Here is a 25953-nt window from a genome sequence, read left to right as displayed (position 1 = left end):
TCTTATAAACCCTAGAAGTCTAGAACTGGAGTACCCTTTTCTAGAATATTCCACTCACACAGGGTTCTGGTGCCCTCTTACCCACCACCATGGTAGGAGCTAGAATCCCCCACAGCAGAGCAGCCCGGTGCCAGTGTCTGCACCTCGTTAGAACAGAATCCAGGTCAGAGTGACTCCCGAGGACGTTTTATCAGCTATGTGTCCTGGAACTCAATCCAGAACAAAGAATGTCTCTCTAGAACAGTCTCCCTGCTAAACGTGCCAGAACCTCATCTACAATCAAACCCAGACAGTATCTTCCTAGGCGGTTCATCTATTGTGGTCAAGACCTTCATCTAGAAGAAATGTTCTAGATGCTCACCTAGAACACAGAATGGCTCCTTGAAACATTTCACCTGAGGTGTCTGGAGCCTCATCCATAAAAGAGCCCACAACAAAGGGTGTCTCCTGAGGAACATTCTCTATGCTCCGGATCGAGGTTGCCCTCCCCCATATCTGCCACCCCTTCATGCTTCCGCCAGCCTGTACCTCTCCAATGTCTCAGGGTCCTCCCTCCTGTCCACCTCCAGCACTGTCAGCCCCCCACCCCAACTTCCCACCCCACCCCAACTCCCTCCTTTAATTCCCCTCTTGCCCAGGCTCCAGACCTCAACCCACAGAAGCTGTACCAACCTTGTTCACCAGATGCTCCCGCCTCACCCCACATCTTCCGTGGCCTCCTCCATCCTTCTCAGAGGCAGCCCACCCCCACGCCCCCTGAGGAGCACAGGGCCTAGGTCATGGACCCCCTTCTCCGGTGGGCCCACCAGCGTTGACAGGTGGGCAACTCCAGGCAGGGGAGAGGGTGTGGGGTCCTCAGCACCAGCCGTGATATGGAGGCCTCCATGAAAGTGGGGCAGCTCACGAGGAGCGTAGCACCAGTTGGTTCCCTGGGCCCCGGTTCAGGGGAGTTTAGGAAATGGGCCACAGGGCTGAAAACAGGGCCAAGGCCGGGGGCCTCCCCAAGGCTGTCGCCTCCCGTGAAATAACCCAATGGTGGGCGCCACTCTACCCTTGGACCAACAGATCCACTCCCCCTCAGCCTGGTGGCCCTGAAATTCTGGGCTCAACACTGTGCTCGATGTGGGATCAGCCAGAGTTCATCCCTTTTTGCAGGGAGACTGTGACCTACACCGTGGTCTCATACTCCAGCAGCTCCTGGGAGATCCCGATGCTCCGGTACTGCAAGCGGGGTGTCGTAGGCGAGGAGTATTCCAGTGCCAGAATGGTCTTCCGGAGCCGGCGGTCGATAAAATGAGCGTCCCAGGCAGGGTACTTCTTACGAGGCAGGTCAATCCGAATGACAGGCCCCTCTGTCCGCAAGGTGCGGGCCACGGGTGTGGGAGGCAAGCCAGGTCGCACCTGGAAGACAGGTGGTGTGGGGGTCCCCGCACGCTCGACTCCCACGGAGGCCCCATCCCGCTCAGCGCCTGTAGTCCTGGGCAGGGACCTCGGGGGACTCGTGACAGCATCGGCTGGTGGGCCACAGGGCCCTGGGGCCTCAGGGCAGATGCAGCCAGGCATCTGGGGACCCAGCAGGGGCCCGTTAGGGTGCAGGAGGCAGTAGTAGACACACATGAAGAATATGCCCAGTGCGAAGCTGGAGGCCACGACGCAGACCAGAATAAGCGAGTGGAAGTCAGTGGAGAAGTTGCGGCTGGAGTACCAGAAGCCGGTGAGCACGGCGTTCTCGAGCAGGACGATGCAGTAGTAGAGGGTCATGCGGCGACGGCTGCGGCCCCCCTTGACGTTGAACCAGCAGAAGATGTAGATGATTCCCACCACCATGTTGTAGATGATTTCTTCCCACTTGGACATGCAGAAGTCCGTCTCGCCCTGGATGACCCAGAAGGTCATGACGCACCAGTGGGCCACAATGAAAATGCCAAAGTAGAGCTTGTAAACGCTGGCGAAGAGCGCGAAGGCCAGACTGCGGGCCGCGATGGCAAACAGGTGCCACAGCACCTGGGCCACGGCGCCCTTGTAGGACAGCGGCCGCTTGTCGTCCCGTGAGTCCCGCAGCACCTTCTGGTAGGAGGCCAGGGTCCAGGCCAGGGACACGAGTGAGGCGGAGGTGGAGAGGGCTGCGGAGACAGGGTGGGGGCAGGGTGGGCTGGGTTAGGGATGGGTCTGGGTTGGGGTCTGAGGAAAGGGGGAGGGGTCTGGGTCAGGAGCTGGGTTCTGAGGAGGTGTGAGGGAAGGGTCTATAAATCAAGAGGGGTGTGGAGAGGGTCTGAGTGGGTGGTCTTCAAGAACACTGAGGCAGGGGTGAGAGTGGACAGGGTTGGGTACTTCTACAGGGGTGGGAGCATAAAGGGAGAGGGGAAGTGGGTGATTTTGGTCTCCATAAGGGTCGGGTTGAGGTCTCTAGTATGGGGCTGTTAGGGTTCAGGGGTCTTGGTGGGAGGGTGGGAAAATAGGGTCCAGGACTCTGGGAGTGAAAAAGGAGGTGAAGAGGGGGGTCATGATTAGGGAATGGAGGAGCCAGAAGGCACTGTTAGAAGCTACAGGCCACCAGGATGAGGCTGGGGCATGGAAAGGGATATCCAAGCTGAGCGCAGCTGAGGGCATGGGAAGAAAATCCCGGGTGGTAAGTTTCCACTGGGGCCCAGGACTCTGGGCGAGGGATGCCCAGGGAACCTGAGAGATGGTGACAGAGTCTTCTGAAACACTGAGGGTGTGTCTGGCAGTGTGGGGGCGGGGGGGGGGGGCGGGAGGAGAATGAGGAGCTCCAGGGAGACCGGGAATGCGGTTTTTCTCTGACGCTGAAGGGGTTGGCCTGGTCTGTTAGGGTTAGAGAAGGGGCAAGGTGGGTGGGCGGGGTGACCTCATGGGGACCAGGACAAAGCCTGGGAGGAGTCCCCAAGGGGCTGAAGAGCCCTGAGGGGTGGATGGAAAGGCTCTCTGGAAACTGGTGGTGATTCAGAGTCTGTGGGGCAGAGGGGTCCCCAGGAGATGCAGGCTGCGATTGGGACAGTCTGGGGAAAGCAGGGGCAGTGTGGTGATGGGGTCAAGGGCCTCTTTGGACTTGGCAGAAGTGCCCTGACAATGGGGAAGGGAGGACGACGGGAGGGGGTAGTGCGCAGGGAGCCTGAGAAGAGCAAGTGAGTGGGGCGTCTCCTAACACTGAGGGTAAGGGGGCCATTGGAGGGGACCTGGGGGTCTCCAGAGGCCTGGAGAATGGTGAGAGTAGAAGGGGCGGGGCCTCCAAACCCCCGACAGTGAGTGTGCCGAGGTGGGGGGAGTGGACAGGGCCTCCCCAGAGGGCCTTAAGCAAGGGGCTAGTGGGGCGCGTTTGGGGGTGGACAGGTGGGGCCGTCAGAATAGCGCAGACAAGTGAGCCCTGGGGGCGGGGGCGCCCGGGGCGGGCAGGCGGAGGGGCGGGGCTCACCGGGCAGCAGGTCGGGCGCGCCGCCGCGGTGCACCAGGAGGCTGAGCTGCAGCACAAGCTGCGGCGCGCTGCGCAGGAAGGTCTCCAGCAGGCGCAGCATGCTCACGTCGGCGCTCTCGAACAGCATCCTCCAGTAGAAGTGGCGCCGCAGCCGCTCCCCGCGCCAGCGGCTCTGCAGCCCTAGGTACATGGCGCGCAGGTACCTGCGGGAGGACGTGGTGCTCAGCCTGCTGCGCGCGCTCATCCCCCTCGCCCCCTCCCAGCCAGACCCTCGCCACCCAGCAAGTGCAGAGGGCCAGGGCACGGGGTTGCCCTGGGCAAGTCACTTACTGCGCTTGTTTCCTCAGCTGTGAAACGGCCTCATTGAAAGGATCACCTCACGGGGCTGTTGTTGGGCTGCTCCCACTGGGCTCACTAGCTTAAAGCACTGGCACAAAGTAAGCCTTTAATACAGCATTATAAGGATCATTATTGCTATGGCAAGTTAGGGCCTGCTTTCTTTGCAGGACTCTGGACACCTTACCTGGAGCTTGCAATAATCCTATTATTATCCCCATTTTATAGATGAGAAAACTGAGACTCAGAGAGGTATGTCATTTGTCCAAGGTCACACAGCTAGGAAGCAGTGGAACCAGGATTCAAACCCAGGTGGGCTGGTGTCAGACCCACACTCTAACCAATAGGCAACACTGCCTCTCACTGTAAGCCATAAAGACTTGCCCATACACAGGTTCCTTCAGGGACAGTCCTGGTGCCAGCCCCCAGTTCTGTTGCCAGCTTCCTGGCCTTTTTCCCCAACCCCATGTCTGAGTGCCCAGTTCTCGCCTTAGGGAAGCGGCTCAGAGATCCCCTGGCATTTGCGACTTGGCTGCTTCCTCTGGTGCCACTTCTCCCAACAAACTTCACAGCTCCAGCTGCTTTGCACACGTCACAGATTTGCTCCCCCTCACTGCTAAGCTTTTGCACTTTCTGTTCCCTCTGCCTGGAACACCTTGCCCTGTCCGCCAACCCCACCCCAGCCCCAAACCTGGATAACTCTTGCTTTTCATCCAGGGCTCAGCTTTTAGTATGACTTCTTCCAGGGCGCCTCTACTGATCGCCCTCCACCTGAGGTGGGGGCCTCTCCCCGGCTTCCCTCCAACCCAGCACTCGTCACAGTGGGTTGTAACTGTCTGGTTATGCATCCATCTTCCCCAGGCCGTGAACTCCCTGAGTATGACTGGGTCATAACTGACTGCGATACCCTCAGTTCTTAGCACACGGTAGGTGCCAATCCTATTGGCTGCATGACTGAGTGCATGATTCCAAGTTTGTTTAACTGAATGGAACTCTGGTAGCCCCATAGGAGGTATGGAAGGGATCTGGAAGTCCTGAGTTCAATTCCTGACTTTGCTTCTGATTTGCTGTGTGATTTTTTTTTTTTTTTTTTTTTTTTTTTTTTTTTTGTGGTATGCGGGCCTCTCACTGCTGTGGCCTCTCCCGTTGCGGAGCACAGGCTCCGGACGCGCAGGCCCAGCGGCCATGGCTCACGGGCTTAGTTGCTCCGCGGCATGTGGGATCTTCCCGGACCAGGGCACGAACCCGTGACCCCTGCATCGGCAGGCGGACTCTCAACCACTGCGCCACCAGGGAAGCCCTGCTGTGTGATTTTGAACAAGACCCTCTCTGAGCCCTAGTTGATTCCATCTAAAGTGGTTGTGAGGATTAAATGGATGAGGTTCTTTGGAACTATAAAGTGCAGTGCCCATTAGGGTGACAAAGGACCTGTCCACACAGATCTCTGCCCTGGTTCCTTGCCCAGCAGCTCCACTCCTGGCTGTTGCAGGTAAAGACCCTTCTCCCCAACCCCCAATTCTCTGATACACAGGACAGGCAAGCCCTTTTCATAAAACCAGAGAGGGCTCCTCTAGGAGACATATCCCCCCAAATCAGGGGAGAAAATCCTACCAGATTCAATGACCCTATTGCCTGAATCCAAAATCAGGGAACCAGGGATCTGGGGGTCTACTCCCAGATGTGAAGTGCTGGCATTTCCAGGATGTTCTGTATTCAGCTGTGTGTGACCAGCCCAAGGGAGGAACCACAGTGCTCCCTGGAATTCGTGCTCAGCTAATTCCCAGAGTTTTCCCAAGTGAGTATCCTGGTCTTAGCAATGGTGTGGCCCTCTCTGGGCCTCAGCTTCTCTATCTGCCAACAAGAGGGATAGGCTTGGAGACTTTGGAGGTCCTTTCAGAGCTAATGTTCTGGGACCCAAACTTTCCCCCCAAAACATGGCCAGAAACATCCCATTTAGGCCTCTCCTTCCCATCTCTGGGTCTTCTGAGGACCAATCGGAGGTGTAGACACACCCTCAGTGTGAAACAGTATGGGATTGGCACCCAGGACGGGGAAGAGGGCTGTTCCCTCAGAAGCTGACTCAAGATGCAAAGGCCCTTCAGTCTAACTCTCCTGTTCAGGGCTGGAATCCCTTCAGCAGTTCCCAGTCCCATGCATTTACCCCTCTGCTCACACACTTCTCAGAACAGGGAGACGCTACCTCTTTTTTTTTTTTGCGGTACGTGGGCCTCTCACGGTTGTGGCCTCTCCCATTGCGGAGCACAGGCTCCGGACACGCAGGCTCAGCGGCCATGGCTCACGGGCCCAGCCGCTCCGCGGCATGTGGGATCTTCCCGGACTGGGGCATGAACCCATGTCCCCTGCATCGGCAGGCGGACTCTCAACCACTGTGCCACCAGGGAAGCCCGACGCTACCTCTTGAGGCAGAGCCTCTGGCTTCCAAGCAGCTCCAGGGCCAAACTGTGTTTCTCCTGATGAGCAGAAATTTGTCTCCTTGTGACTTCTATTCTCTAGGCCCCTGCCTACCCCCCAAATAAGGATGTCTGCAGCTAGAATCATTCATTCACATAGCAAGCATATCTTGACCACTTGCTATGTTCTAGGCCCTGTGACCGTAAGTACCTCACAGTCCCACAGGAAGACAGACAAGCTAAGAGCTGAAATAGATGCTCTAAGATGCTGTGGAACCCAGAGAAGAGATGGGTAACTTTAGCTGGGGTAGACTTCCTGGAGGAAGAAACATTTCATCTCCGTTTTAAAGAATGGGTAGGCATTTGAAGGCACATGGGAAGCAGAAAGGTATTTTAGGTGGAAGCCCAACTAAGGCAAAGGTGTAGAGGCGTGAGAGAACATGGCTTTTTAGGGGAACGGCCAGTGTTTTGCCAGGCCTGGTGGGGAGGGTTGTCCTAGGGAGGAGCATTAGAAGACTAGAATTGTGAAGGGCATCAAATTTTGGACTGAACAGTTCATATTTTATTCTAAATCTGAATTCTATCCCAGAATCAGGGGTGATATGATCAGCTCGGTGGCTTAGAAATCTCACTCTGTTGGCTGGCTTGGAGGAAGGCCAGGTGAGTCCCCAGTTTAGTTCAGGCCTGAAATGACAGGGCTGAGTTAAGGCAGGGCACAGAGGAGGAGCCGAGCGCAGAGCTGGGGCCGATGCCAGAAGTGGGGGTGACTCGGGGAGAGACCAGGATGGCCCCCGGAGCTTCTCAGGGCCCCAAACGCAGACCACCTGTCCCAGCCTCCATCTCCCCCTTCCCATTCCCTTTCCCAGTCCTGTGGCTCCGGCTTTGAACAGGAAGGAGAGACCAGCTGGTCCAGTGTGAAGGGGCCTGGGGAGCGGGGGAGGGCAACACCCTGGAAGTTTCCCTCAGGCTGGAAGACCATCTGTTTCCTGGCCTGGGTCAGCATGAGAAAGGACCCAGCCCGGCCAGCATCCATCACCACCTGACAGGCTGCTTGCCCAACTCCCCACCCATTCCTGTCCCTCCTGTGCCAGCTCCCAACACCCCACACCCCAGCTAACAGCAGACAAAGGGCTTACCCAGCCGAGGGCCGCTGTTGGGCCAGAGCAAGGAAGGGGGAGGGGAAGAAAGAAGGCTTCTGAGACCCAAGAACATGGGGTCAGCAGGGAGCGTGTAAAGACCATGCTGCAGTCTGAGGGTAAAAGGGCCTCGGTTCAGCCTCCTGCTGCCCCTTGCCCCTTTTGGCAAGAGGACCAAAACTCGTGGCTGTCCTTTCCAGCCGGTGGTAAATGCTCGTTGCCAAGGGCCTGCGAGGTTTTCATGGGCCTAGCAAAACGTTTGAAGCCTGGGAAAAAAGTTGGCTCTAAGACACAGGGAAAAACTGCAGAATCAAAATTAATAAATGTTTAATTAAATGTCTGCAAAACAGAGCATGATATCAGCCAGTCGACTACAATTTGGCTTTTATCTGGGTATATATAATTTACATTCGATGTGTGATATGGCTGCATTTTAATATGCTTGATAGATGTGGGGCCCACAAAAGTCTTAAAACAGCTCTGCCCAGGACATACAACCTAATTTCCCTGGGCCTCAGTTTTACCTTCTCTAGAAAGGGGCCCAGCACATGCTCTCCTGCCTACATCACAGCCACTGGGGTAAGGATCAGGAGACAAGATGGCAATATGCTGGGCTTGTGGGTTCGCCCGTGCCCTGGATGCTGTGTGGCCTTGGGTAATCTCTCTGCCTCTCTGAGCCTCATTTCCCCCCTTGTTGTGGGCATTTGTAAACTGTAGAGGGATGTGCACATAGTGAGGGTGAGCATATGCTAGGTGGAGGCCTCTGGCTCCTTCTGATCATCAAGCAGCCTCTCTCTTTGAGTTGAAAGTTGACATACTAGCAGGTGCCCTTAAAACCTCCTCCAGGAAGCCCACCTGATTCCACTCTACTTGAAAGGAAGTTGGAAGAAGTTGATTTTCACCACAGATGGGACCGATGCCACCTACAGAGAACACCTCATCTCGGGGAAAGGAATCCAGCTTCAGGGGCAGTGCCTCTACTCTCCTCCCAAACACATCCCCAGTCTGTCCATTCACCGACACCATCCTGGTCCAGGCCATCGTCATCTTCTGCTTTCTCAGTCCTGCATCCACTCCGGTGCCCCAGCACCATAGTCCATTCTCCACATGGCAACCAGTGGGATATTTTTAAAACTAATCATGTCAGATCATGTTATTCCCCATCTCAAAATCTTCCAAGGGCCTCCCATCCCACTTGGAATAAAATCCAAGCATCTCCCCTTGGCTTGCAGGCCCTACGCCATCTGGCCCTTTCTGTTTCTCTCAACTCGTCTCAAACCACTGCTTCATTCATGTCCTGGAGGTTCCTGGAAGCCAGCCAAACTTGTTCCTGACCCTGGACCTTTGCACTTGCTACTTGCTCTGCCTGAAACACCCCCTTCCCCAGATCCTCCCGTGGCTGATTCCTCAGCTCCCACGTCACCTTCTCAGAGAGGCCCCCCAGGCCACCCATCCCATGCCAGCCCCCCCACTCTCGCTAAATCACTCTCATCTCTCATATCACTCTGTCTTATTTTCTTCTTAACATACACTGTGAAACAATCTTATTTATTAATTTACACATCTATTTTCTGTTTTACCACTGTGGTTTGCTGAGGGTCGGGACCTCGTCTATCTTGGTCACCACTGTGTCCCCAGCATCAGTACGTGTAGCAGGCACTCGATAAACATTTGTTGAATGAATACATGTGCATGAGTGTTTGCAGGTGTCTCCCTCCTGACCTTGGAGGCCCTGGGGCTTCTCTGCCTGAGTTTGCATAGAGCCAGAACATCTGTCCTTCCTCCTCCAGGAAGCCTTCCCTGATGCTCCACAGCCTGGTTGGGCCTCCCCAGCTCTGACACCCCCCAGCCTTACACTGCCTGAGAACAGCGTGAGCCAGAACCTAACAGACAGCTCTACCACCCCATTTTACTGGTGAGGAAACAGAGGTGCTCAGAAGTCTGTTTTGGATCTAACTTGCTGACTCCCAATCTTTGGCTCGGAGAAGAAGCTTGTCTGGGAGGAAATTGGAAATTGAAGCGGTAAGTGTGGATCGTTGAGGATGGGGTGGGGAGCAAAATGACCAAGCCTAGAGAAGAGAGAAGCCAGCAGTGAGGGTGTGAAATCCCTCCACTCAAAGATTCGAAAGGCTGTCTCCTCTGGACCCCCAGGCCCTGCGAGCAGGCAGCTGGGCAGGAGATGAACAGAGCTCATTCCCTTCTCCCCAGGCCCAGGGACTTCCCAGCGTTGAGGGCTCCTTTCTAACAGGCAGAAGAGAGAAGGATGAGGGGATCCCACATCCCTAAGAAGCCAGAAAGTTTCTGGGTCACCCTGTCTCTCTCCTGTTCTCTGTTCCTGGGTTGCCCTGAGTCTCTGGTACCAGTCAGGGTTGCTGGCCTTGGCCTCAGTCTCCATGAAGAAGGTCAGCCCGGACCCGTCTTTTGTGTGTCCTCAGATCCTCAGTCATTTTCTCTCTCTGTGTCTCTGGCTCAGATCAGCTTGTTGTTGTGTCTGTCCCTTGAATGCAGGGTCAGCCTATTTATTTATCTGTTCCTCTGTTACTGTCAGTCAGTCTCTCTGTCAGTCAGGGTCACCCTGGGACCCTGGGTCAGTCCTCCTGTCTGTCCTTGGACTATAGGTCACATCGTCTCTCAGGTACTGTGTGCATCTGTTAGTCAGCTTGACCATGGGGTCCCAAGTCAGCCTGTCTGTCTGCTCTTAGAGGCCAGGAACATCAGTCTGTCTGTCCCTTGGATGTCAGGATAGCCTGTCTGTCCCCTCGGATACCAGGTCTGCCTTTCTGGCTGTCTCTTGGATACTGCCTGTGGGTCTGTCCGTCTTTCAGTCTCTTGGCGGCTTGGTCCATCAGACCAAGCTTGGTCCACCAGAGGAGCTGGTCTGTTGCTCAGCTCGTGGCTTGCGTGACTGCCAGTTTTCCGGCCGCCCTCCCCTGCCTGCTCCCCGTCTCCCAACTCTGGGGCTCTCTCTATCTGTCTATGTCTCTCACATCCTCGGCTCCTCCATCTGTCGATCTCAGCATTTCCGAGTGTGTGTTCTCGTCCCTCTCCACTCCCCCTCACAGCTCTGGGCCAAAAACACAGCAGCTTCCAGCGGCTCCCCCGCTCCTACCCCATCCAGAAACGGCACCGCGGCCAGCTCTCTTGTCTCCATTGTGGGCCAGGCCTGCAGGCTCTGGAAGGTGACCAGGCCTGGGCTGATGGAAAGGAGCAGGAACACTGTACCAACTGGGCCCACAGCTGCTCCGTACGTCCGTAGGGGGATAGTGTGCAGGCAAAAATAATGATAGTAGCTCACACTTATTGGGCACCAACTATGATAGGCTGTGCTAAGCCTTTTTATACATATTGTCCACTCCTCACAGCAAATCTCTGAGGTGGGTACTATTATTACCCTTATTTTACAGATGAAGAAACTGAGACCCAGAAGGGGACTGGGACTTGTATAAAGTCACCCAGCAAGTTAGTGCCACACCTAGGACTCAGACTTGGCTCTCCATGGGCCCCTGCATCAGAGAAGGTGCTTCAGTTGCCTGGAAGGTATTCAGAGGCTGCCCGGGAGGACCCATGTCGGACAGGGCTGGACCTAAAAGCTTTGCTTGGAATTATGTGGGTTTAGAGGCAACCTGGGGAAGGAGTGACAATAGTAGTCGGAGTGTCAGGAAACCCAGGCTCAAGGCCTTCACTGGACTTTCTGGGAAAGTCCAGTCCCTCTGTGGGCTTTAGTTCTCCTACAAAATAGGTCCAAGGAACTTGATTCTTGCCTACCCCAAGGAGTTTTCATCAGGCCCATCTCCCCACCCATCCAATTCTGATAACACTAAGGCCCAACAGCTGTCTCCTGAACCCAAGTACTTCTCCCCACCCCGGTGTCATCACTCTGGTCCAAGCCACCCAACCCCAAGCAGCGGCAGCCTCCATCTACCTTGATCTCCTTCCCTCCATCCTTGCCCTCATAGACCGTGTTCTTCACACAGCAGCTTGAGGGGTCCTGTAAAATCCCAGGTCAGGTCATGTCACTCTCTACTGTCCTTAGAATAAAATCCTCACCATGACCTGTGGGGCCCAGTGCGATCCAGCCTCTGTCTACCTCTAGGACTTCATCTCCCTCCGCCTTCCCCCTCTCCCACATCTCCAGCTACACTGGTCTTGCTTCTTCCTGAACACCCCAAACTCTTTCCAGCCTCAGGGCCTCTGCCTGGAAAGGGCTTTACCAACCCCTGGCAAATTCTTATTCTTTCCATCTCAGCTCAGTGTCACCTCCTCAGAGAGGCCTTCCCAGATCCGCCCCCTGCCTTCCAAAGCAATTCTACCCACCCCTCTTGCCACTTTCTGTCAAGTTACCCTATTTTCTGAATAATGCATATCAGGACCAGAGATGATCTAACTTACTTGCTTACATATTTCTTGTCTGTCTCTCCATGCGTGTGGGGCTCACGTTTGTCCTCTGCTAGGCCCCTAGTGCCTGGCACATAGTTCACGTTCAATATATATTTGTTTCTTGAATGAGTGAATGAATGGAGTGTGAATGTATTTTATAAGCCCCCAAGTGAAGGCTGTCAATGCAGAGGGAAAGAATCAGCCTTGAGAGTCAGGGAGACCCGGGTTCAGATCCTGACGCCATCATTTACTGTCTGTATAGTTTTAGGCAAGTTGCTTCCCTCTCTGAACCCTTCAGCTCAATGCCCACCTTACGGGGTAGCTATAAAATCGGAAAGTGGTGATTTGTATAAAATGCCCAGCCCAGTGCAGTGTATTCAACCAATACGAGGTTTTAAGAAGCTGACAGACTCAGAGGCTCCAGCAGGGAGAGGAGGTCTTGTAGTTTCCAGTTTCGTTTCTGGCAGGGCTGAGACCTACTCCTCGCCTGACTTTCCCTGGTGCTCATGGAATCCATCCTCAGGAGGCAGAGGGTCAGAGAAGTCCCTTCAGGACAAGTTCACAGGGCAGGGCCTTATTTGGGGTCTTCGCTCTCCTCCAGAAAATAACTGCAACTCATCAAAGACCTTCTGCGGGTACTTTGCTAAAATCCTCACTGCGGCCCTGTGAGATTTCGTGGGCATGACCCCCATTTTCCAGATGAGGAAACTGAGTCTCAGAAAAGAGGAGGTTCACTTGACGTTTATTCACCCAGCATTTCTGAGTACCTACTGTGTGCCAGGAGCTGTGCTAAAATGCTGGTGCACACGGTGGTGAGCAAGACAGACCCAGTCCATCTGGCACTGTCTAGCGGGGAACCTGGACATTAATGAAATCGTCCGGTAGACTTGAAATGACAGACATTCTGTGGGTTGCAGACATGTTCCAACTGGCTTCTGCGCTCCAGCGCTGAGGAAGGCAATGCTATGGGAGAAGCGCCCAGCTTGGGAAGGGCGTGGCAGTCAGGGAAGACTTTCTGAAGGAGGTGGCTACTGAGGCATGATCTGAAGCAGGCACAGGAGTTAACCAGGTGAAGGGAGGGAAGGGAGTTTCTGGCAGAGGAACAACATGGGCACAGGTCCTGAGTTAGGCGGGAACAGTAAGTGGTCAGAATAGCTATAGCTATTTCTGGCTATAGCTCCAGAAAAGGAGGTGAGAAAGCAAGGGATGAGGGGAACCATGGTGAAGCAGTTGGTCTTTATCTGAAGAGGGAAGATTGTGTTAGCACTTCTGCATTTTAGAGGGAGTACCCTGGCTGTAAGGAAGAGATTGGACGGAGGCAAGGGTGGAGGTTGGGAGACCAGTTACCAGGTGAGAGGTGAGGATGGCCCAGACAGAAGGGATGGACCCCAGAGACATTTAGCAGGCATTTGGAGAAGTGACTTGCCCAAGGTCAGTAGCCAGAAACATCGGAATTGCATCTCAGATTAGGAATGGTGGACTCCATTTCACCACAGGCACGGATCAAGCTGAGGACCTAGATGCAGTCTGTGAGTTCCCTGCAAAACATTGGGCCTCCAATTATTCAGCTTCCTCACCTGAAATGTGGCCAAGGAAGCTCCTGGGGGGAATGGCCTCGAGGCCCCCTCCCCATCTGTCCACTCCTCAACGCTGAGAACTCCTGCAAGGATGCAAAATGGGACCTTCCTGGAATTGGCAGCCTAATGAGTCATAAATGTCAGTAAAGGATGCGATTTTACACGTTTGGCTCCCATTTCATATGGTGCTGGGAGCTGGGCTGTCTCCTTCCTCCTCAGCAGCCCCCTACAGAGTCACAGCACTTTTTTTTGCTGGGCTAAGGCCAAACATCTCCCTGCCACTAATTTTAGGCTCTGGCTGTAAAGCTGAGACCCTCTCCCAACCCGCCCACTGCAGTCAGCTCCCAGACAGTGCTCCTCTCTTTGCCCAACAGGCAAGCAGGCAGATCCTCTCCAGCAAAGCATTTGGGACCAGGTTCCTGCCTCTTATGTTCTTCACTGTATGAGTGCAGCCAGATCTCCTTCCCTCTCTGGGCTTCACTTTCCGCATCTGTGAAATGGGTGCAGAGCGGAGACTCAAAGCCAGGACTCCATACTCTAGCCCAAGGCTCTTTGATCCCCCCTTTCCTCTTTTCCTGATATCCCTGTGCGACATTGGGATGGCATGATCCTGGTCTCCTGGTGGCATCTGAAGGTACTTGAAGATCAAGGCAGGGAGAAAGCACCGCTTCTATTTGTCTCTGATCTGTGAGATCCTAGATGGTAGAGGAGCCGAGCTGATATTATGAGGGACTCTGGGGAATGAAAGAGGGGTGTCCAGAAAGGTAGCTGTCCCTCAGCTCCAGCTCATTGCTGCCATGGGAGAATGTGAGCCCAGTATGGCTGGAATTTCAATTTTTCAAGAAGAGCTGGAAATTAGGATATTTATGCAAAAAACAAAACAAAACAAAACAATAAAGCCCCAAAACTTCAATTTGGAAATGTTGGCAACTAATTTTTAAAATACCATATGAATTTAAAAGAAATTATGATTCCTTTTTTAGGTTTGATAAGAGTATTACATACTTCAGTTATATTTTGTTAAAGTCTATCTTTTTAGACATGTACTGAAATATTTATGGATGCAATGATATGACATCTGAGACTTGCTTCAAAATAACATGGAAGGGCAAGAAATGGGGTGGGGTCCAGACCTATACTCTCCAACACCTACGTGTCCTACACTAGGCACATATGGTTCTTTAAATTTAAATTAGTTAAAATTAAATGAAATTTAAAATTCAGTTCCTCAGTTATACATTTCAAATGCTCAACAGTCATGTGTGGCTGGTAGCTACTGTATTGGACAGTGCATTTCCTATATACATATATAGCATTTCCATCACTGCAGAAAGTTCTTTTGGATGGTTGGCCTAAATAAAACAAGGTTGGCCAGGAGATGATCATTCTTGGAGCAGGATGGTGGTACACGGAGGAATCATTATCCTGTTCCCTCTGCTTTTATATATTTAAAATTTTTCCATAATAAAAAGTTTCATTAAATAGTAGGGGAAAAAAATACTGTGTGGGACAAACGAACACATCCTCAGGCTGGATTTGCCCTTGGGCCACTGATTTGCAACCTGTGGTCCAGCAGATAAGCATCACAAAGCACCCAAGTTAGATCCACAGACTCTTAAAACTGTGAGGGGCTTTAGAGATGACTGGTTTATCCTCCAAACTGAAGGCAGCAGGCCCTGCTACAGCTTCGCTGCCAAAGTCAGTCACTTTTGTCTGCATGCATGTCTGGTGATGTGGAGTTCACACCGTCGGGGCAACCCAGGGAGATCTTTCTTCTTATCAAACAGCTTCTGCATCCCTTTAACCTTGGGTTGTCACCTATCCTCACACTGTCTCTGGAGTCACAGAATAGGTCTCTTTCCTTGAAGGGGGGAATCTGTGGGTGAGGGGTAGTGAGCGTTAGGACCCTTGATGCCCTTCTCCCACCCCTTATCTTGTTATGAAGCAAGTAAGATGGGCTACTATTTGGGCCAATAATAATTGGTGGTAAATATTTTCTGAGCATATAATATGTGAAGACCCTATTCATTTACATTATCTCAAGACATCTTTACAAGAACCTTAAGGGGTGAATACTGTCACCCCATTTCACAATGAGACTAGAGCTCCAGCTGGTGGAGCAACTTGCCCAAGGTCACACAGTGAGGAAGCCATGGTGCCATGGGCTGTACCAGTGCCCCAAGCTCTCAGCTACTCTGCTGTCTTGTCCAAGTCCTGGGAAAACTCATCCAGGATTCCCAAGCCCCCAACTGGACTTTACAGATGGGATAACCGAATCCCAGGCAGAGAAAGGTCTTGCTCAATATTCTGATTTCAGAAACAGACTCACAGACTTAGAGAACAGACTTACGGTTACCAGGGGGGAGAGGTGGGGAGCAGGGATAGGTTGGGAGTTTGGGTTTGACAGGTACACACTGCTATATTTAAAATAGATAACCAACAGGAACCTACTGTATAGCACTGGGAACTCGGCTCAATATTCTGTAATAACCTAAATGGGAAAAGAATTTGAAAAAGAATAGATACATGTATATGTATAACTGAATCACTTTGCTGTACACCTGAAACTAACACAACATTGTTAATCAACTATACTCCAATATAAAATAAAACATTTAAATAAAGTTACGTTACTAACAGCGGGGGGGAAAAAAGATTCTGATTTTAAAGATTCTATTCAGTTCACGTGAACGTTTATTGAGCACTTACTGCATACGAGGAACTTCATCTCCTTTCAGACACACGTGCGTCCTCCTGGGAACTCAGCCCCGGGGTTGCTTCTACTACATCTTGTACAAATACATATGTATTGCCCTTAGCCTGCATTTGTTCATTGACAGTTTGGAAGGCTGCGGATGAAGGCCTAAGCAGACCTCAGCACTGTGTCCACACAGCAAGGGGCTCCCACACTGCCTTAGCGCCCCCCACATCGGCCACAGAGGCAAACCCTGCTTCAACAGAATAGTGTTCTAAGACCCTACTATGGACCTCACCAAAGCTCGCTGGGTACAAGGCCACCAATAGCAACAGAGTGTCAGCTCGGAGCCAGTCATGGTGGGGGACAGAAAGAAGAAGAAACAAGGCCTCAACTCCCCAGGTGCTTTTAATCTGGTAGGAAAACCAGCCAGGTGGGCAAGGCTCACAACAGTATCTGATCAGGACTGTGGGGCTGAGGAGGAATGAGTCATTGTGCATGGGGGGGAAGTCGGAGAGGAAGAACCCAGAATGGCAACAGTGGGTACTTTATATTAAAATCAAATTTAAAACATACTTTTCTGACTTCCTCCCTCTTCCCAAAGCAATACGTGATTATTTGTTTTGTAAAAATACACTTAACTAGCAAAAGGTAGTATCTCTTGGTAGTTACACATGTGGACTTGGGAACCTGACTGCATGGCTTCAAACACTGGCTTTGCTACTTATGTATTAGGAGGCTGTTACCTCTCTGTGCGTCAATTTCCACATCTGAAACAAGGGCCAATAATGCTAGCTAACACTACTTGAGGACTTACGATGTGTTGAATACTGTGCAAAGCATGTTCCATATATTAATTCAATAAGCCTTCAGAATGGCCACTTGTATAGGGGTGTTATCCCATTTCACAGATGAGGAAATTGAGGCCCAGAGAGGTTAAGTGACTTGCCCAAGGTCACATAGCTCCTAAGTGGCAGAGTCAGAGTTTGGGCTCCACAGTCCTTATTATTCATTATTACACTCCCTCCCTACCTGACAGGACTGAAGAGGAATGACCTAATCTATGTCTCTATAAATGGTGACTATAATTTTTAGTAGTATCTGATTCTTTAAAAGCAGGTATACATGTTTTTAAAATGTATGCAGGTAAAATGTATTTCTTGGTTGATTAAAAATCAGAGTAAAATCATCAAGTGATACAACAAATATCTAATTAGTAAGGGAAAATCTCCCCTAACCCCACCTCTGCACCCCCAGAGATAATATTAGTGGAGGGGAGTCTTCTTTGCACCTTTCCTGCGCTGTCTGAGGTTTCAACAAGCGCATACAGCTCCTTTTTAAACAGACAAAACAACCAAGCAGTTTTCATTTTAGATGAAAAATGACAACAATTAGCCTGACTGAGGAAATGGGAGGTGGGGTCTGAGGGGCAGAGGGTGGCACATGTTGAGTTTGTTCGGGGCAAGCGTCTCAGAAGCGGTGGCATTTGAGCTTGGTCTTGAGGGATGTACAGAGTTTCACTGGGAGGAGGATGGGGCGGGGTGTTGCTGAAGGAAGGACTGCAGGCAGCTGCTTAGAGGCATGAAGAAAAAGAGCATGTTACTTATTTGGGGGGGAGGGTAGAGCAGTGAGGAGATGAAAGGGTGGGAGGTACGGGGCTTGACACCAGGCTGCAGCATTAAGACTCGCTCAAGGGGCAGAGGGGAGCCAGGGCTGGCCCTCTGGCTACAGAGTGGCAGGGTCAGCTCTGAGCTTTAGAACTACCATTCTGGCCGCAGGTGGAGACAGGATGGGGAGGAGTGGGCTGAGGGGAGACCGGAGGCTGATAGGATTTCCCAGAGGAGGAATTCCGAGGCCCTAACAAAGGCAGAGTGGTGAATGGAGAGGCCAGAGAAGATCCCAACCCATCTTCCTTCCTCTCCCTGGGGACCTTTGCCCCAGCTGCCGGGGGTTCAAAGCCATTTCCTGGCAGCCCTCCCTCCTCCCCCAGGGCTTCTCCTGTGTGGTCTTTATAGATCAAACAGGGGACGCTGGGCCCAACTGCCGCCGCAACTGCCGCCGCTGTGTCTGTTAGGAGCTGCTCTAATGGCCTGTTGCTGCCAGCTGGGCAGGGAGAGGAGGGTGGCCGGGTGGAGAGCGTCCTAGAGAGGGGTCTCCCAGGAGGTGGGTGGTGAGGCTAGACTGGAACAACCTTGCAAGGTCAGAGCAGGGAGGGACCTTGTGGATAGTCACCGAGTTCAGGGGGTTGTAAACATGTTTCAGCTGTAGGACTGTCAAAACAAAATCTTAGACACGTGACCATCCTATCAAGAAAGAGAAACTTGAGGGCTTCCCTGGTGGCGCAGTGGTTGAGAATCCGCCTGCCGATGCAGGGGACACGGGTTCGTGCCCCGATCCGGGAAGATCCCACATGCCGCGGAGCGGCTGGGCCCGTGAGCCATGGCCGCTGAGCCTGCGCGTCCGGAGCCTGCGCGTCCGGAGCCTGTGCTCCGCAACGGGAGAGGCCACAACAGTGAGAGGCCCGCATACCGAAAAAAAATAATTAAAAAAAAAAAAAAAAAAAGAAAGAGAAACTTGAGATACTCAGGTTGAAAAGATGGTAAGAGGTGAAACACAGTTTGAAAACCACTATGGAATCCGACTCCTGACCTGTTTTATGTATTACTTATATACTTGTAATATTATTATTATTATTATTATTTTTTTTTTTTTTTTTTTTGCGGTATGCGGGCCTCTCACTGTTGTGGCCTCTCCCGCTGTGGAGCACAGGCTCCGGACGCGCAGGCCTAGCGGCCATGGCTCACGGGCTTAGTTGCTCCGCGGCATGTGGGATCTTCCCGGACCAGGGCACGAACCCGTGTCTCCTGCATCGGCAGGCGGATTCTCAACCACTGCGCCACCAGGGAAGCCCTATACTTGTATTATTACTGTACGACTAGTAATGGCTGAGAATTGAGCACTTCCTGTGTTCCAGGCACTGTGCTAAACACTACACATACATTCTTTAATTTACTACTCCTCCAAGCCACATGTGATACATACTATCAGTAAGAATGTCCAATTTGCAGATGAGAAAATTAAGGCACAGACAAGTTATGCCATTTGCCCCAAATCACAGAAAGTGGCAGACACAGGATAAGGCTGATTCCAGAGTATGCGTTCTTAACCATTAACTGTCTGGCCCCAATGGGGAAACTGACCAAAGAAGGAAAGATATCCTGTCTGCTATGCCTAAAACAGACCCCTGGCCCCTCTGCTACTGCCCTGGTCCAGCCCCCATCTTCTCTCACCTGGATCATCGAGGGTGGATCTCTTCGTGGGTCTCCAGGCTTACCCGGCTCCCCTCCAGTCCATTTTCCATCCAGCAGCCAGAGTGCGCATTGTAAAGCATAAGTCTAGACCCTGTTCCTACTCTGCTCAAATCCTCTTGGGCTCCCCACTTCATGCAGAGTGAAAGCCCCAATCCTCCCCCTGGCCTGTGGGGCCCTGCATCATCCACCCCCAGCCACCCTGTCCCCCATCGTCTCCTACAATCTCCTCCCAGCTCTCTGCGCTGCCACAGGGCCTTCTCCCTGCTCTGCTCCTTCCCTGTGCCTGGAACGCCCTTCCCAAGACATCCACACAGCTTGCCCTCACCCTGCTCAGCCCTCTGCGCACGTACCCACACCTCACAGAGGCTGCCCTGACCACCTTATCTTGAAGGGCCACACCCTCCTCCTTTTCCCATAGTTCTTACCACTATCTGACCCATTATATTTTATATTATGTATCATATTTATATTTTATATTAGGTAATATATATTATATTTTATTTTGTTTGTGTATTGGTTTCCCCCACTAGACTCTTGAGCTCCAAGAGGGCCGGGACTTTGTCTTGTTCACCACTGTATTTCCAGCACTTAGCGCAGTGCCTGGTAGACAGCAGGTGCTCCAAATATCTGTGGAATGAATGACTACAGATTAAAGGCACAGCTGCCGTGTCCCTATGGCTTCAGGCTCCTTCAAGGCCCTCTTGCCCTCCTGCCCACTCACAGGCCACCCGCTCAGTGAACAAACCTCTTTCTGCAGGGAACAAAGCCCAGGCCGATGGTCCCAACCATTGCCAGGGGTTCTGAGTACTTAACGATGGCCAGCCCTTTGCTAAACCCTTGGTATAGTATCTCTTGAAACCTCCAAACAACCCAAGAGGTGATACCATATGGTCTCTAGTTTATAAAGGATGAGACTCAGGCGCAGAGAGATTATGTGACCTGTCAGGATCACACATATAAAGTGGTATGGTCAGGATTTGAACTGAGGACATTTGAATCCAGAGTTCATGCTCTTAACCATCACGCAAAGCATAGAGCTCCCCGGAGCGGAGCCCCAGAGACTGACTTTCATATCAGGCAGGTCACTAATTCATTTCTGAACTTCTCTGGAGTGCAGGGCTTGTGAGGAGGCAGAGGGAGAAGTGCTGGGGCCTAGACATAGACAGTGTGCTAGAGGGAGGGCCTTCAAAGCCCAGTTTGCCTCTTTCCTTCCCCTCCCTCCCATTTTGGTGTCCCCAGATCCTGACAGCCTGGGAGGAATCCCATGCCAGATCGCCTTCCACTAATTGGCTTAACAAACCCCGCTTATCTGAGCAAAGCTGGGGTCCAGTGAGTTGAAGATTAGGGAAAGCAGGATTCATGCCTTACTGCTCTCCTGCCCACAGGGTCAGAGGGGACAGGGTTAGGACTTTAATTGGCTTAACAGTGCTGAGTGGCTTAACAGCTCAGAGGGTTGGGGGTGGGAGCTGGGCAGAAGGGGATGAAAACACAGGTTGGTGTCCAGCCCCCAGCCAGCTTCACGTCTGACCAGAGGATCTGTGTGTTCTCTCAGGGATCAATCTGTCTCTGTATCGGGCCATTGCTCTGGGATCCTCTAATGCAGCCGGTGTGGTGGTGTCAGGGAGAGAGCCTGGGCTTGGGAATTAGACAAAGGTGGGTTGACACCTCACCTCTCCCCCAGTTGCTCAGTGGGTTACCTTCGGCAAGTCACTTGACTTTTCCAAGCCTCACTTTCTTGTCTGATAAATGGGTAGATCAACTGTCACCAGAGGAAAGGTTTTGGGGCAAAACAAGATCACATGCCTAGAGCACCTCACATGGGGCTTGCTGGGACACGGAGGGTGCATAGTGTCTGTGAATTCCTTCCCGTGCTCTCCTTCCTCAGAGCCCCATTTTGCGATTAAAATAATAATATGCATCTTGCAGGGTTGTTTGGGAACAGAAGAAAGGACCTCAATCAATTGTAAGGAGCTGGCCAGAGGTTACAAAGATGGGCCCACATATGTTTCCTGTGGTTGACACTATTTTTAAAAACCTTAATTAGTAGTTGAATACTGGCAGAATTCACACAAAAGAAATCCCAATTTCCCATTTCTCTTGAGAAATCAAGACTTGACAACACCTGGTCCATGATTTCTTGTGGCACCATCAGCTGGAGCTGGGTGGTAGCTTCAGCTTCTCTAGGACACTGCTTGCCCCATACTGTCCCCTTGTCTGACACCCATGTACTGACACAGTCTGTGTTACTAGCTCCTCAAAGTATTCAAGCTTTTGATTCAGCATTGTGCAAGCATAAGGAGTTGAAAGATATCATTATGATTCAAATTAATTTATTCAGATTTGGGGGCATGGGATCAGCATGTGAATGAATAGCCAGTCCCTCAGCTTTGATCATGCAGGTCTCACACACACATCTCCTTCCTCATTACCCCGGGTTCCACCCCTCAGAACATCTGCACCAAGTCCCGCTGAACAGTGAACCTGTTCCTTGTGGGAACCTCATGTTTGCTTACCACATTGCTTAGTTTCTAGGAATACCAACTCTGGTGGCTTCTTGTCTGGATTTCTCTCCATTTATCCAGACTCTCAGCCATTTTTAAATCCAAAGCTTTTGGGACAGGGGCCCAGAAGTTTAGCTCTGATATAGACCCAGAGTCAGAATTCCAGAAAAGGGAAGGCTCTTAAGGTCATCAAATCTATTATTCTCATTTTACATACAGGGAAACTGAGGCCCAGAGGTGGGAAGAGCCTTGCCCAAAGTCACCTAGCCAGCTAGTTACAAACCTGGATGAAGTCTCCTGGTCCCACCCTACCCCCAATCCAGCACTTTCCTGACAATATACACAGTCTCCCCATCCTTATCCACATAGTTCAGCTCCCTCCCCCCCTCCTTTCCCATTCTTATCTCAGTCCAGCAGAAGCCCTGACTTTCTATCATCCTGGAATCTTGGTATCTCAGACTCATAATTCTTTGAGCTTGGAGGACACTTTAGTGGCAGAATTGCAGGGAAGATAAATTGAACTTGGGCTTTGAAGGCAGAGCGTCTTGAGTCCCAGTGCTTTTACTCCCTAGCCATGTGACCTTGGGCAAGGATGAGCCTCCATTCCCTCATCTGTTAAGCAGGAATGATAATACAACCCACATTGCAGGATTATTAGGAGGGATACAGGAGATGAAGCAGGTAAAAAGGCAATCAGTAGTCTGGCACAAAGTGAATGCTTAATGAAACAATTGTTACAGAACTGTTAATTAGGGCTCTAATGTCCCTAATGCCTAAGTGAAAGAGTCCAGATGTGATCAAAGAGAATGGAACCAGACAAACTGAAGCACATATACCCTGTCTAAATTGTTCCAGGCCTGATATTGCTAGATGCATTTTTTTTTTCAAGAGAAGCTAGGATTTGGGATTTTTGAAATACTATGCAAGCCAGACAAAACACTTCTGTAGGCCAGGTTCAACCTAAGAACCATTAATTTGTCATCCCTGCAAAATCAACTCATCCCAAGCCCCTCATTTTACGAATGGCGTAGAGTAGAAATCACTAGTCCTTTTATCTAAGAAACCATGGAGTTCAGTGGACACTCAGCCATCTGCAGCCACTCCCCTGAGACCCCCACCTCCACCCCATGGTCATTTTTTGCTCTGTTTGAGGGAAATTCAGTTTATGTTCAAGGAAGAAGTATGCATTTCTTGTAAGTAGATCCTGAAAATGGGAGAAGGGGGTTTTGAGGTAGCCAGTGAGTCAAGGGGCAGCTGGCCCATTTTAGGTTGAAGGAAAAGGGGGATGAAGCTTTGGTTACCAAGAATAGGAAGTTACCATTTCAGAATCTAAAAATATCTTTCACCATCTGTCCACTCGGGCACAGGATGATAAATGCAGATTAGTTCCTGGATGTAGACATGAATATTTTTTGTGTCAAGCTAATAATAATAACACCACCTTGTGTGGATAGAGCTCCTTCCACCTTTTCCCCCAGGGCAAGCTAAATGGAATATATACATCATCTAGGCAAGGCACAGATGGGGAAACCAAGTCAGAGAGAGATCTGGCAACACAACAAGGGTGACACAGCAAGTGAGCAGCTGGGACAAACCCTGGGAGTCCTCTTTCCAACCCTCAGCTCAGAACTGCATCTTCTGAGTTAAGCAGAATGTGTTAACAAGTAGCAGAATAAATATAACAACAGCAATAATCACCCTTTACTCCACAGTGACTTTGACTTTTTCCATGTTTTCCCCACAGGTGTGATAATCATGATAATCTATTGCATTCCTAAAATATGTTACAGTCTGCAGGGCCCTTACAAAGACCTTCTCTCACCTGACCATCCCGATAGGTAAGAAAATGTATGTAGATCAATGAGATGAGAGAGTAGGGAATCGCCCTCTCTTCACAGGTGAGGAAACTGAGGCTTGGAGGGAGGAGGGGTTTGTGTGAGATCAAATAGCAGACAAGTTCGTTCTGTCAGTGCACAGTAGAGCTTAAGCTACTAGAGCAATGCAGACTCAAGGGGAACCCTAGGTTCAGAATTCCCCTTCTCCAGTTAACTCAGCTCAGCAGCCACCCTCAGTCCTGGCAGAGGAAGAAGCCTAGAATTGGGCTGCTTGTACAAAGCTTCGGTTTTGTCTTACTGTCCTGAGATGAAAGGACAGATAGTGGCTATCTAATCTCAGATTCAAGATCCCATATCCCCAAGGCTCTGTTTCGGGGGGGGGGGGGGCGGGCGCTGCAGAGACACTGGGGAAGTCCTAGGAGGCAGAAGGAGGTAGACACCTTCTCAGCTGGGTCCACCACAACCTTTCCTAAAAGTCCAAAAAGTTTGGGCGGGATATTCATTTAGCTGCCTCGAATTCTGTTCCTCCTGGGAGGTTGGGAATGGACTGCAATTCCGAACTGAGAATCTTTGAGAGCAGAGAGGGACTTCTGAGATCTTTCCTAAGCCCAGGCTCAGGCTCAGCATTCAGGCAGAGAGGAGTGGGACAGGGCTGGATGGAGCCCTGGGGCCCTGTTCCAACCTTCACATTCATCTCCATCGGCCCTGGGCCCTCCTCATTCACACACCCCTGAGGATCTCTTTCTCTGTCTTCTTGCCCCATTCCCTCTTCCCTCAATAGCCAGATCATAGAGGATGGCACTGAGGTTGATCAGAGTTAGAGGGCAGAGGTCAGGGAGGAGCTGGCAGAGGAGGAATCAAAGCTGCAACAGGGTGGGGCGGGGCGGAGGTCAGGACAGGAGCGGGCGCGGAGGGTCAGAGAAAGGCTGGGGCGGCAGGCAGCCCCTTACCACCTCCCACTCCTCCAACTTAGTTCTCTCCACCTGAGTTTCTCCTACCTCCAGACCTGGCCGAGCTGCAGGAGGTGGACGAGGGTCTGCAGTAGCCAGACGCAGAGGCGGCGGCAGCGGCGGCGGTAGGCGCTGGCCGAGGAGGGCTCAGGTCGGGGGCCCAGATCGGGGCTGCCTTCTTTGGTACGGAAGGCGACGGCGCTGTCCTTGGTGCTGATGACCGGCCCGCCGGCGCCGCTGTCCTTGGTGCTGACTGCGGGTCCCGGGGCCCCAGCGGTCTCCGTGTAGTCGTAGACGAACCAGCGGAAGCTGAGCAGTTGTACGACAAGCGAGGGCAGGATCACAAACAGCAACGTGAGGCCGAAGTAGGTGCGCTGACCCTGCAGGTAGTAGGAGGCCGCCAGCCACAGGTCCGTGGCGCCGTCGGAGAAGAACACGAGCAGCGCGCACAGCACCCAGCAGCAGTCCCGCAGCTCGTAGCGCGGCCCCGGGCCTCCCGCCCCGGTTACCCCGGGGTCCCCGGCTGCCGCCGCCGCCTCCCCGAGCCCACCCGCACCGCCCCGAGCTCCTCCGGCCGCCCCCTCCGGCCCCGGGCCGGCCGCGGCCACCGCTCCATCCGACTTCGCGGCCATGTTGGCGGAGCAGGAGGCGGGGAGCGACTTCCGGGCGGCGGAGGGGGGTGGGGTGCGGAGTGGGAAGGACCCTGAGCGGGCGGCTCCCGCCTCCTCCTCTTCCTCCTCTTCTTCTTCCTCCTCCCCTACACTTCAATTATTCATTCCCCTCGGCGCCGCCCCCGCCCCCGCCCTTCCCCCACCCCGCCTGGGCTGTGGCCGGATGCGGGCAGCCCTCCAGGGAATGGAGAGGGGGAGGGCAGAGGAGAGCATCCCAGGTCACCCTCCCCTTCCTTCCTCAGAGGCGTGGGGCTCCAGCCACACACTTTCTGCCTCCAAGCCCCCCACCTTACTCCACTTCCTTCTTTCCTCTTTTCTTCACCATCCTCCCTCTCTCCATCCTCTCCTCTTCCATTTATCTCCTCTGTTTACCTTCAGTGGTCTGGGTCTGAGGAGAGTAGGGGACCACGGACTTGAAAGTAAGGGGCTTCTTAGGCAGGCACCCCAGTAGACCATCACTCCATGCTAACACCCCACTTCCTAGTTTCCAAAGTGTTCACATATTGTTCCATCCCTTTCTTTGATCTTGAGAGGTCTCTTTTCTTATGGTCTTTTTCTTATTTAAGCTGAGTAAAGTGCATCTCTGAGAGTTGCTGTCTCTTCCCACTCTCCCCTTTCCCTCCCTCAGGGACTGCCTTCATCTGGCCACTGCCCTAGTCGAACAGAGGCTGGGAAGGGGGCAACATCAGAGGGAAAGGGATGAGAGGAAACACCAAGTGGAGG

The 25953-nt window shown here is 52.2% G+C and overlaps 1 protein-coding gene across 1 annotated transcript; it reads right to left on the bottom strand.

The window, feature by feature from the left end:
• Window positions 1-641: 641 nt before the first annotated feature.
• XKR7 (XK related 7) lies at window positions 642-25219 on the bottom strand. The gene is made up of 3 exons (XM_059038252.2): window positions 24608-25219; window positions 3431-3633; window positions 642-2123 (listed from the first exon to the last, which is right to left on the bottom strand). The coding sequence occupies exons 1-3, from the start codon at window positions 25189-25191 to the stop codon at window positions 1168-1170; spliced, it is 1743 nt and encodes a 580-aa protein (XP_058894235.1). The 5' UTR covers window positions 25192-25219; the 3' UTR covers window positions 642-1167.
• Window positions 25220-25953: the final 734 nt, after the last annotated feature.

This window comes from Kogia breviceps, chromosome 14, assembly GCF_026419965.1.
Source record: "Kogia breviceps isolate mKogBre1 chromosome 14, mKogBre1 haplotype 1, whole genome shotgun sequence".
Lineage (NCBI taxonomy): Eukaryota > Metazoa > Chordata > Mammalia > Artiodactyla > Physeteridae > Kogia > Kogia breviceps.
This window is presented reverse-complemented; position numbering and strand designations above follow the sequence as displayed.

Bases quoted from the DNA above. Each gene is read 5' to 3' on its own strand.
- XKR7 (XM_059038252.2), bottom strand. From the start codon at position 25,191: ATGGCCGCGAAGTCGGATGGAGCGGTGGCCGCGGCCGGCCCGGGGCCG. The intron at 3,634-24,607 runs GTAGGAGAAACT...GTCCTCCCGCAG, and splicing joins CAGCTCGGCCAGGTCTGGAG to GTACCTGCGCGCCATGTACC. The intron at 2,124-3,430 runs GTGAGCCCCGCC...CTGTCTCCGCAG, and splicing joins CGCGCCCGACCTGCTGCCCG to CCCTCTCCACCTCCGCCTCA.